The sequence below is a fragment of the Neolamprologus brichardi genome, chromosome 12, assembly GCF_056152115.1.
Source record: "Neolamprologus brichardi isolate AB-2024 chromosome 12, ASM5615211v1, whole genome shotgun sequence".
NCBI classification, from domain to species: domain Eukaryota; kingdom Metazoa; phylum Chordata; class Actinopteri; order Cichliformes; family Cichlidae; genus Neolamprologus; species Neolamprologus brichardi.
This window is the reverse complement of record NC_142115.1, coordinates 35,932,547-35,945,208: the sequence shown is the minus strand read 5'-3', so window position 1 is coordinate 35,945,208 and position 12,662 is coordinate 35,932,547. Positions and strand designations below refer to the sequence as shown.

Sequence of the window (12,662 nt, the reverse complement as noted above, 5' to 3'; positions counted from 1 at the left end):
AATTGATATTCAAGTCAGTGGGACGCCTTTTGAGAGAGATGTAAAGTCGGAGTGGTCAGCGAGAGATTTAATTGAAAGGGCTATCATTCATTTATATCAGATTTGGCCAGATTTGGCCTTAGGCAGTGAGGTACTCAAACATAAAAATGTTCAATCTATTGACTATGTGCATGTTAGCATATGCTACTTCCGGTGCGGAAACTCCTGTGGGGAGCTTTGTTTCCGGTGTCCTATTCACGCCCTGTTTACGATCCAAAACAAGTTAAGCAAACGAATGAATGAATCAAGCGGCAATTTACATTTCTATAGATGTGTTGGGCATTTACCCAATATATCTGTAAATGATGTTCATCGACGTCTATATTTTTTCCCCGCGCCTCAGAGCAAAAGAAAAAAGGGATTCAAATGTTATATTTCTCAGCTGTCCCTCGTTTATCGCGGGTGTTATGTTCTAAAAATAACCAGCGATAGGTGAAATCAAGTAGCCAATTTTATTTTTTGACGGGGCAAAACGTTTGGTGGACATTGTGGACATACAGCACTGCACTTCAGAGTCACACTGCTAGCATCGATGCAGCGATTCTGTACTGTACAGGAGAGACGTCACGGAGGAGATCGTCTGCAGCGATCAGAACGCAGGACACAATGTGACATAAAAAAAATAAGCCTGCAAACTTGCACTAAAAAAATCTGCGAAACAGCGAGGTGAAAGGTGAACCGCGTTATAGCGAGGGACCACTGTCATTTTGAAGGTAAGTCACAACATACCCTTCGTAAATACTAATGCATAGAAACCCTTACAAGCAATCGTTCATTTTTTGTGTGGCTTTTTTTCACGATTTGTTAACATGCTGTGTAGGTGTGTACTTGACTAGCTGATCTTGACATAATGGGGGAAACATCTGGTTTGACTATTGTTCACCTGTAGTTTGAGTGCTGAACATTTGCCTGTTTAAATCATGAGACCAGTCACTATACAGAGATGTGCTTCTGAATGTGGGCGATGTGTCTTCTGCTGCAGTGATGCAGTTCTGCTTGTGTTGAGTGATGTAAACAACTGATCGATCTAAACTCTTTAAACGTCAAAACTGATCATTAGATTTTTTATGACACAACAGTGGTGAGTGTTCCCACCTTCTGCTCTTTGTAACTTAACGCAATCTTTCAGTTTTTGAGTTGTGGACATGGTTTTGGAGAATATCTTCGCAGTAGCGATTGACCGCAAAGTAAAGCTACCGGAAATGTACAACCCCACATCCGGTCTCAAACCAGGAAGTTAGCATTTTCTCGTGCACAGGGTCAATTAGACTTAATATACTTCAGTAAAAAAAGTTTTGACAGAAGACAGTATTTTTATATATGCAGTGAAAGCATAGTTCACTCAAAAAGTGCCACTTCTGCTATCAAACTGTTGCCATTTAAAACTGGGGGGTAAAACATAAGGCCTGGGGCCCAGAATCAGCTCAGCAAAAATTCAAATCTGGCCCACTTGATGTCTTTGGAAAATGTACAGAAGGGCATAGACTTTAGACTTTTCATTACAAAAGAAATGAAATAATAAAGAATCAAATTACAGAAAAGTTCCTATTTTTCACTTCATCTACTAGTGAAATGTTTTTATTGTGCGTCCACAGTAAAACGAATAAATAAAACAGGACAATTTCTGTCTAAAGTTCTAAAAGTTTGTTCTTTATAATTACAAGATAATCTGCACAATGAGCTATTAAGAAGTTATTCAGTAATTTTACACATTAATTTCTTTTAATTTAAGCCCAAACAGTTGTGCTGATGGATTTCTTTCATTAACTAAAGCAGCACATCATTTATCATGCAAAAATAAATAAATAAATGAAAAATAATTGAGATGTACTGTTAAAATCCCAGATGTCAGGGATTACATGTACACTTAAACAACTTTACTGACAGAAAAGGGACGTTTCACTGGTCCAGCCCAGTTAAGATCTGTCCTGGTCGTTGTGTCCTTGGGCAAGACACTTCACCTACCGCCTACTGGTGTTGGCCAGAGGGGCCGATATGACAGCCTCGCTTCTGTCAGTCTGCCCCAGGGCAGCTGTGTCTACAACTGTAGCTGCCTCCACCAGTGTGTGAATGTGAAAGTGAATGAATAGTGGCATTGTAAAGCGCTTTGGGTGCCTTGAAAAGCGCTATATAAATCCAATCCATCATTATTATTATTATTATTATTCTTAAGCTAGTTAACATCCCTGTTTTAAAAACATTAAAGGATTCTTAACTATTATTAATATTAACTACATCACTAAAACCAAAGGCACAAGGAAGAGTAGTGGATTACTTTGAATAATTAATTTAGAATTATTTACTAGCTTTAAACTGTATTTGGAGGCAAAGAGTGACCATGAAAACATTAACCTCTAGCAGTGCTGCAGTGATGTGCTTGCTTATGAGTATTTTTAAGTGAGCATATATTTACCTGGGCCCCCTCATTTCTAGCTCATAGCTATGCACAGAGTCAGACTCCTTTGACAGCGTTTGATGTTGAACCCTGCGCATCATGGGATACTGATGCACCGAGGAATTTGTTTGGGAAGTGTTGTGGAAGGGTGGAGGTTTGTTTCCAGTTTCACTGTCCCAGTCGTCCACTGCACTGTCATGGTCATCAAAAGCTGGGTGGAAGACAACAAAAACACAGTAAAGAATAAGATCATGTCCACCCTCTGCAGAATGCTGCCTGCACAGCCAAACAATGAAAATATTTGAGTAAATGGCTCCCTCTTGGGGTAACAGGCATGTATTACAAAGTGAAGGAAGTTAAAGCCCAAAATGACGGGAAATGATGGGATATGTTTGCTAACAAACATATCAAAGGGCCACATAACAGAACAACATGCTAACAAATGAGGGACTCACATTTTATATTTTGACCAAAAGAATTCAAGACTTTTAAAATTCATTTACAGCAATCATAAAGAATAAAGAGCTAACATGCAGTGGTACTTGTTTTCAGTAGGTACCATCCATACCATGCAGTCATAGACAGAAAATACAAGTGACAGAGGGGAGGAAACACCGCCATACGTACTCTGTTGGTCACTCCATCCAAAATAATTCCAACTGCCTGGTGGCATGGAGGCAAAAATTAAACTTTGTTACTGCAGAATGAAGCCAGTAAGTTTTCTGATGATGGCCGAATGAGAGTGTAACATGGTACTGAGCACATCCAAAGAGAGATGGATGAGAACTATGTGAAGAAACGCGGTGAAGACGAAAATGAAGTAATGTGATGACTGAGTTAAATCACACAAAAACAACAAAACAGAAAAAAGTATTTACAGTCAGTAAGTTCATATCCGTGTACAAGTAACTACAAATTTATACTTTAACTACTTATTATTATCAGGCGGTGAAACGGCTTCACACCCAAAATCCAGCAGAATTTCTCATAGTAGCTGAAAATTATTGCTCCGCTCATCTTACACAGAGTGAGATGACTTTGTCCAAATCAAAGGCTACGTTCACACTGCAGGTGAAAGCGCATCAAATCCGATTTTTTTTTACCCTATGCGACCCATATCCGATCATGGTGTGACAGTGTGAACGGCGCAAATCCGATATTTTCAAATCCGATCTGGGTCACTTTCATATGTGGTACTGAATCCGATACATATCCGATGTTTTAGAAAGCGACTGCTGTTTGATGGTCAAGTCGCATTAAATCCGTCTTTTACATCACTGACACAAGACAGACGCCAATTATCAGCGCCGGAGAAGACATCGCGAACGCTTCCTGGCCATCCGGTGAAACTGTTGGGAAGACAACGTTGGAGAAACGTGAACATTTTATTTGTACTGTATAATCTGCAGATTCTGACAGAAATCTGCAACTATCCTTTGAAGCAGCGCTCCTCTAAAACAGCAATAAGGATCATTATTAGGTTATTTACATTATTATGTAAATAACAAAATAACTTAAAGCAAAAATTGGGAAACGTAAAGTCCAAAACAAGTCTTTATATATTAAGGGCCATCAGTCAAACAATACTGTTGCTCTGGGTCTAAACAGAGCGCGTTGTGTGTGACGTCTTCTTTTGCACATGCGGCCGCTTTGAGCGTTCACACTAGAGCGCGTTTGCTGTCGCATGTTATTTGTAGTGTGAACGAGCAGACAAAAAAATCGGATTTGATCAAAAAATCGGAATTGAGCATCAAGACCTGCAGAGTGAACATAGCCAAAGTCATCCTCAGCAGGGAGTGAAAGTTTCATACTTACAGCACTGGGAAGGCACAGATGGCATTCTTCTTCTCTGGCCCTCATCTTGTGATGGATACTGCAAAGATAAACAAAACATAGAGGAGAATTAAAAGCATTAAGATATCAAAGAAATGCCTTTATTGAAATATGAGCTTGTCACTGCAGTTCCTATAAACCCCTGCTGCTGTTTCCCATCTTATGTCACTAGATGGAAGCAGAGAAACAAAACGAAGTGCCACGTCACTGAGAAGCCCACACAGTGTGAAACAATATGATATTAAAGCACAGAGTTTGTAGATGAAAACTCAAGCAGGTAAATATCACAGTTGTGCAGAATCATGTGATATTTCTTTATAATACAAACACAAAGATTTACACAGAAGAATGAAAGCTTCATACATTCTGTAATGCGCGCTTGCCAAAGAATTACTCAATATCTCTAACAGCTGATTAATATATAACACAGTAACAGGAAAACAGAATATGCAGTGAAGTTACCTCATTATGTATCCGCTCCAGTTTGCTGGTCCAGTACTGAGCCTCGTCTTCGGGAATGTCTGGATCAACGTATGGGACAGAAGAAATATGGAGCGAGTTAAAATAGTGACAGGCGACTACAAGGTGGTGAAAAAGAATGTGTGGAAGAAATACAACCGCATGGAAAAGGGGGATTTAGGATTAAATACATAACGGGAGATGACAGAATACGAGGCAAAGTGCAGAAAGAAATGAAGGACCATTTCTTTAGCTCCACCCTTCCATCATTTGCCACTCCTTCATGCTCCCTGCTCCATCCCATCCTATTCTGTCTGCAGGTTGATGGGGTTTCCTTTCAGGAAAACCTTGTTTCAGCAAAACCTTGTACAAGCAGATTTATGACCATACTATCGAGAAAATTATCTAGATCCTCATACTCATATATACTCATATTTCATGCCTGGGTTTCTAAAAGTTAATTTTTATCAAAATAATTTTAAATGTTAGTAACTGGGTAATTGCCTTGTAGATGATATCACACTCATTGGCTGCAAAAACATATCTTTAAACTAAATTCTATTCATCTCAAATTGAATCATCAGTTGGACTTCAATCTATGAACAAACTACAGGTGATAGCTTTAAAATATATGATGTATGAGATTCATTTCACAAACGCTACGTCCACACGTACCCGGGTATTTTTGAAAACGCAGATTTTTCTATGCGTTTGCACCTTTCGTCCACACGTAAACGGCGTTTTTGGTCACTGAAAACTGAGATTTTTTAAAAAATCCTGCCAGGGTGGATATTTTTGAAAACTCAGTTTTTGCATTTACGTGTGGACGAGAAAAACGGAGAAAACGCAGCGTCAAAGGTGTGCGCATTTTTTGACGTCACACTGTGCACCTCGTTATTGTTTCGGTGAAATGAATTTCTACAATACTGTTACTGTTAATTGTACTTTCTGCAGTGTTTAAATGCTTACATATACACACACACTTACTGTCCCTCCACACATACGACTCGGTTCTGCTTCTATGCCCCAGCTTTGTTTAATATTTCCCACCGAGGCTTCTAGACTTCTGATTGGCCAACATTTCTGCACGGTTAGGAATATAGCGCCACCTGTTGCTTTGGCATGTTCCTAGCAGCGTTTTCCTTCATTTCTGCCTTTACGTGTGGACGGGATTATTTTTTAAAACGAAAACGGAAAATCTCAGTTTTCAAAAATACCCGTGTACGTGTGGACGTAGCCTAAATCTGTCAATCTGTGCCAAAACAGTAAAATCATTACAGAAACACCACAGCTAGAATTCAAAGAAATACGTCAGTGTGGCTCTTTGGCTTAACCATTGTTCAGTGGTGTAGCGGGTCAGGGGTGATGCCTTTTCTTAAGAAGAAAGCTGTTAAACGGTGATTCAGACTTTGCACAATGATATTCCTGCAGAATACAGTTAAAATTCCAACAATTACACCTTTCTTCTCTGCACTTTCAAACTTTTCACCCACAAGCTGAGTGTGCGTTACAAGAATATTGAATTAGCCATAATCAGGACCTGGTGGCAATTTTATGTTTGTTGGATGTAAAAGAAAGTGGATTACTAGATTACTCTGAAAACGAAGAAACACTGTCAGACAGGATCTGAATTTCATCCTCCATTAGTTACTGTTTACACATTCACTTGGCAAAGTGAAAAACCTGCAGAGCTACCTGGTGTGGCGACAACAGAGCAGCTGAAAGTAGCTGAAAGTAGGGAAAAAGGTCACAAAATCCCAGCACTGTAATTCATATATGTCTGGTCAATGCTCAAGTATCAATGCAAACCGCAGCAGTCAAGTTTCAGTCAGTGCTGCAGCTCAAACTGCTCAGTGTTGAACTTTTTGGCTGCCAGGTTTCACACGTCTGCTTCACCTCTCATCCCTGCATCTCAGCCCGCAGCCTCCCCTCAGCTCAAGCTGTCTCACCAAGCAGCTGTGCGTTACAATTTAAATGTTGTCAATGTGTTTTCTAGATGATGTTGTGTTAACTGATGAAAAATAGAACTAATCACTGATTAGAACCTATGTTGTTAACTGCAGGTCACATATCTTCTCCTGTTTTTGAGGATTTATCAAAAATAGAAACTCTCCATCTTTTTTTAAGTTGAGCAGACATGAACCACAGTTCCACTGTTGACAAACAGTGAAGGTGGACGGAAAAAGGCAGCTCAAGGAGACACACTTCAGACAGCTTCTTGAGATTAATAGCTTGCAGATGAAACAAACTGTTCCACAGTCGCGCTGCTATTTCAGTCAGAACACTGATAGTGAAAAAAAATTATTTCCATTTGCAATAATTTACATTTGTATTTACGGCTCTGTTTAGAGCTCATCTTCCTGCTGTCCAGTGTGCACAGGTGGAAGTGTGGAGGCAGCAAAACCCCAGCATAGAGCAGAGCAGGCCTCAGCGACAACAGATATGATGTTAATTGGGTTACATGCAGCACTGGGAGGAGGAGGTGGGTAACAATTAGGGGTGGGGGAAAAAATCGATACTGTGTAGTATGGTGATATTTTGTTTGCTAATAATGTATCGATACAGGGACAGCAGAAATCGATATTTTGTTACAAAAAAAGGTTTTTGTGCTCTGACTTCATGTTGATCCTTTTTCTGAGCAAGAATCCTGACATTCCTTCATTGTCCAAATGTGTTTAACTTTTTTATGGCAGCAATAAACATGACAGTTTACTTATTTTAATTTAAGACATGTTTTATTTTAATTAAGTTTAAAACTTTTATTTAATGTAAAATTATATTTTGTTTTAATTTACTTTCAAATTCTTCAGTTGCTGAAGGGGCTGCATAGTTTTCATAAACTGCATAGTTCAGAATAGCTATAATTGTACCAGATGGTTGATTCAGTTAAGTTGGACTAGACTGTAATACAAACCGTTCAGTTTGTCAACAATAAAACTGAAATGAGAGAAAGACTGAGTGTGAGACTTTGATATTAGATAAAATGAGTATTGATAAAGTTTACCTTTATGTACAGAATCTCAATATCGCAAATATTTAAAAAAATTGCAATAATATGGTATCGTGCGTTAAGTATTGTGATAATATTGTATCGTGGGATGTATGGTGATTTCCACCTCTAGTAACAATGCGGTTTGCAGATGCAGAACTACTGTGGGCATGCTAACATCAAAAGTGCCCCATATATGAAATCTCCCAGCTGGATGGTCACAACACTATCAACTGCTGACCTGCCAGAATTGCAGCTTTGCTTGGTGACTGCACTGCAGAAATAAAAACAGCAAGAAGGACAACAGGAGAGCACGCACTCCAGCCACTGCTGTGTTTTTTCCCTTTTAAATACATAAATTCAAATTATCCTGAGCTGCACAAAAATGTACCATCTTGAAAAATGAGAGGCAAGCAAATATTACCATGCACAATTCTTCACCTCAACTCTTCCATGGAAGAGGAATAAAAATAGAGGACTGAGGAATATTTAGGAGCGAAATGTTACAGTGAATAAATCTTTCATAAAAACTTTATGAAGCCTAATGGTTCCTCCACAAGCTCTGATATATGAGGGATTCTACAGGAAGTCTTAGAGGATACAACATGGCACAAGTAAAACTCCAAACAGCTATATTTAGTGCAATGTTTAGAGTCTAACCCAGGGGTGGGCAATCTCAGTCCACGAGGGCCGGTGTCCCTGCAGGTTTTAGATGTGTCCTCGAACCAACACAGCTGATTTAAATGGCTAAATTAGCTCCTCAACATGTCCTGAAGTTCTCCAGAGGCTTGGTAACGAACTAATCATGTGATTCAGGTGTGTTGACCCAAGGTGAGATCTAAAACCTGCAGGGACACCGGCCCTCGAGGACTGAGATTGCCCACCCCTGGTCTAACCACTCTGAAAAGATCTCACATGTTGCTAAGTTGTGGATAGTTGTTTTGTTCGGGTTTTATTTTGAAGTTAAAATGCTTTAAATAGTTATTATCTTCAAAATTTTAATTGTTATTGCTCTCACCCAGCATACATTTTCTTAACCACTGATTTAACTTAGAACAGACAACGACACAATGTCACATCCACAAATATGGCCGATTCAGAATCACATATCTTTGGACACAAAAAGATAAGTTTTCCTTTTTTAAGAAAATGTGTTTGCACAAATATACAGACCAAAGGGCAACTCAAAGCGAGTGTCCATCAGCACTTGGTGCGGAGTTGGGTTGCTGGTGCCGCAGATCTCATCCTCCCTCATTAACACCTCAGAGTCCAAAGACATCCACTCTCCTGGTCCCTCCTAGAAGACAGAAAAGCAGATGCAAAAAGAAAGGTAGTCAGGAGAGAGCCAGGAAGACGAAAACAAAGAAGATTAGAAAAGCAAGAATGCCAAACATCTGCTTTGTGGGAAACAGCATCAGCAGAATAATGGAGGCTGCAGGAGGGATTATTAGGAATATCATCCACTGAACCTGAGCAAAGAGGAAAAGATGAGGAACAACACTGACAGTTCAGATGTTGAAAAAAAAAGGAAAAAGAAGGTGAGTGTATGCTGTGCTTCATACTTAGACGCCAAACATTATTAATGACTACACAGGAGCTGCTGCCTCGCTTTAAAACTGCAGAAAAAGCAATGAGGTCTACAGGCGAGCCCGGCCTGCCCACAGTCCGACAAAATGACTTGGCCAGTGCTTCACCTGTGAGAGGGCTTTTTAAGACTAAGCTACAAGGGAAAGATGGAGATTTAATAAGTAAGCACTGCTTGGCAGATGGTGTGTGTGTGTGTGTTTACTTTAAGGGCTGTTGCTAGCATAAGTAGCCTGAGCTGCAGATACGCCAGATCTAATTTAACTGTAATGGTAAAAACCAGTGTAACCATCTGTCCAGTTCAAATATAATCAGATACAAATAATAACCCGAACCCCAAAATTAATAATTAAAACTTTATCAGTAACTTTGTTATGATGTGTGATCAGTTGCATCTTGTTGGGTTCAATTATGCTTGAGGCGTGTCCCGCTGTGGCAGATTCACTGTTTGGACCACAGCTGACTGGAAGCTACACTTCCAGTTGGTAGTTGACTGATCAAATATTTCAAATTATGCTTAAACTGATTCATGCTTTGCAGTATTTATTTGAATTAAACCTGATCTCTACATTAACCGCAAACGAACCAATGCATTCACAGAAGGGAGAGCATCAAGTCTGCTTTATCAGGTATAAGAAGTACTAAAAAGAGAAGGTCTGTCCAGTGTGTAAAAATAACAATCAAGTTCCCATTTGTATGTTGAAACAGGTCCTGGTTGTTATAGTCAGTCTTGCTGTTCACACAGCCCATTAAAAAGCTTGAGGGACAAAGTGTGAGGCTATCAAATCAAGAAGATGTTTTCTTTTGTGTAAACTAAGGGGCACAAATTAATGCACAAACCATGAGCACGGCTCATTTATGTTTAATGCCGAAACCTAACAAGTGAGTGGGAGTGAAAGAGAGTAAACAAAAACAAAAAAGGTCTCAATGGGACGCAAACCAGGGTCTCCTGGTTGGAAAGCCCGACACTTAAATCCCCCGACGCAAACCTTCCAATGCAGATTTTGCATGTGTTTAAAATAGGGCTGCCACAAACGATTATTTTGATAGTGGACTAGTCACCGATTATTTTTGCGATTAGTCGAATCAGATCATCATCCATTGGACGTAAACCATACAGCTTATTGCACCAGCAGCATCTGCTCTTATATAACTATCATTAGCTTACAGCTTTAAGTGTTTAAGGTATGTGCTAACTAAAAATAAAGACAAGATGATAGTTTATTAAATTTTAATGAAATTTGCAGATTGTTTCGGTGAAGTTTAATAAACTCCTTGCTATCTAAAATATAACAGGACACCGGAGTATATTCTCGAGCATCTCACACTTCTGATAATCAGCTGTCTTCTTGATGTTTATTCAGCTGTGTAAAAACTATAACTTTAATCTCAGCCAAATCGATTTACTCAGGAACAAATAAAATACAAAAAAAAGCCAAACAATAATTTTTTTTAAGTTATCTAAGTGACTTATATGTGTTTAACCTGAGTAGCGAAAGACGGCGGTGGGTTTGAAAACGATTTGCCGGGAGTCCGGTGCTCTCAGCGGCTCTAGTTAGCCTAGCCCCCGGCTAGCTATCGAGCTAGTGGGTAACAGACGTCTCCGAAAACATCGGAGCGCTTTTGAAAATATGTGGTGTCTTGATAAACTGAGCAGATATTTGAGGTTTACACAGCTACATTCTCGCCTGAAAACACGTTAAACGTTTATTTTGTGACCAAGAAAGAATAATAAGAGTAATATTAAAACTAACTAGCTGCCGCCATTGTTGTAAACTGAGCTGGGCTGCGCTATGAATTCTGGGACAGAGCTACTTCTTCTTCTTCGGGGTTTAACGGCAGCTGGCATCCTTGTACATGCAGTGCTGCCATCTTCTGTTTCAGTCCGTTATTACACTCTTAAATCCTGCTACTTATTCCTGCGTCTTTTGGGATCTTACAAAGCTTCAAACGACACGTCGACTATTAAATTAGTCATCGACGATTTTGATTGTTGACTAATCGTGGCAGCCCTAGTTTAAAATGGAGCTGTTATCTCTCAACGGCCAATATTTGTGCAGACAGGGGGTCAGGGCGCTCACTCCAAAGGACGCCTTTTACTCAATGCTGAGATGCTGGAAGTAACTGACAGAACAGCGCTATTACAGCTCCTTGACGGGGAAGGTTTATTTTAGAACAAACCATTAAGTATTGATTAACTTTGAAAAATGAGTAATTCTATTTGAATTATACCTTAAACTTTGCATATTGAAATTAAACTGAAACCATGAATATGTGCTCATAGTTCATGTGCAGAACTCTGCGTCTAGTGACATAACGAGGTGACGCTGTTTTAAGCCGTTCGTGTCCACATGCATGTGAGGACAAAGAGATTAAAGGGCGTGTTACCTCGTCAGACTGTCGAATGGAGCTGAGGGGTATCAGCGCCGTGCCGATCATCGTGTCCCAGATCAAACCTTTGTTCCACAGCTCCACCACCAGCCCGGACTCCAGGTGACTGATCTCACTGGGAAAAAGACAAACACATCACCTATATTACAGCCAAAGTTAAAAGCTCTGTACCAGTGTATTAACCATAGAGATTATTAACTAGAACACGTCTGTGTAGTTGTTCAGGTATACAGTGGCAAACTGCTGTGAGTAACTTCTGGTCACAGCTTCAAAACAAAGACACACAACTGTTCTGCAGGCTTGAGAACATTTGCAAACACACTCAGGTTCATAATAGAACATTATTAATATATAGCTTTGGTGGGAAATCACATCCTTCACTTTTCTCTTTGTACCGTTGTTGCACACTGATGTGACTGTCAATCACTGCCGTGTATAAACAAAGTAGGAGGTGTTGTCTCGCTCTGAATTTGTCGAGCTGTCGTATAAACTCCACGCAGTCTTTGGTGATGTCTCGTATGACTTTATTACAAATGTGAGAGCCGTGGAAATCAAAACGAGGCAGGGATGAATATAGGGCCTTATGCTGAAGAACCCAGAGTTTACAACTTGATTTATCAAATATCACAAAAAATCCACAATTTCACACAATTAGCTACAACAATCGTCACGATTTGTGACAAATGGACATCAATAAAAGTGATAATGAAGATTTAGAAGATGGTAGTGAGACCTGTTACAATTTATGGTTTGAAGATGGGAGCAGTGAGAAAAAGGAGGCAGGGGTGGAGGGGAAAGATGCCCAGGTTTTAGAATAGAATTGAATAGAATAGCCCTTTATTGTCATTTTGAATGTACAAATAAATTGTAGGTGCTCCACAACAACTGTGCTGGAATAAAATATAAATAGCATACAGTAGAAATAAATGGCAAACAGGATCCTGTCCACCAGGATGAATAAGAGATGAGTGC

The 12,662-nt window shown here is 39.6% G+C and overlaps 1 protein-coding gene across 1 annotated transcript in view; it reads right to left on the bottom strand.

Moving 5' to 3' along the window:
* Positions 1–12,662, bottom strand: part of LOC102797264 (protein unc-13 homolog B-like) — a 211,869-nt gene that overhangs the window by 155,610 nt on the left and 43,597 nt on the right. The window contains exons 4-9 of the mRNA XM_087849490.1: positions 11,688–11,805; positions 8,889–9,012; positions 4,730–4,788; positions 4,250–4,307; positions 3,062–3,097; positions 2,453–2,645 (exon numbers count right to left, since the gene is read on the bottom strand). Of these exons, the coding sequence (XP_087705616.1) occupies positions 2,453–2,645; positions 3,062–3,097; positions 4,250–4,307; positions 4,730–4,788; positions 8,889–9,012; positions 11,688–11,805 (588 nt within the window). The remainder of the gene's footprint in view (positions 1–2,452; positions 2,646–3,061; positions 3,098–4,249; positions 4,308–4,729; positions 4,789–8,888; positions 9,013–11,687; positions 11,806–12,662) is intronic.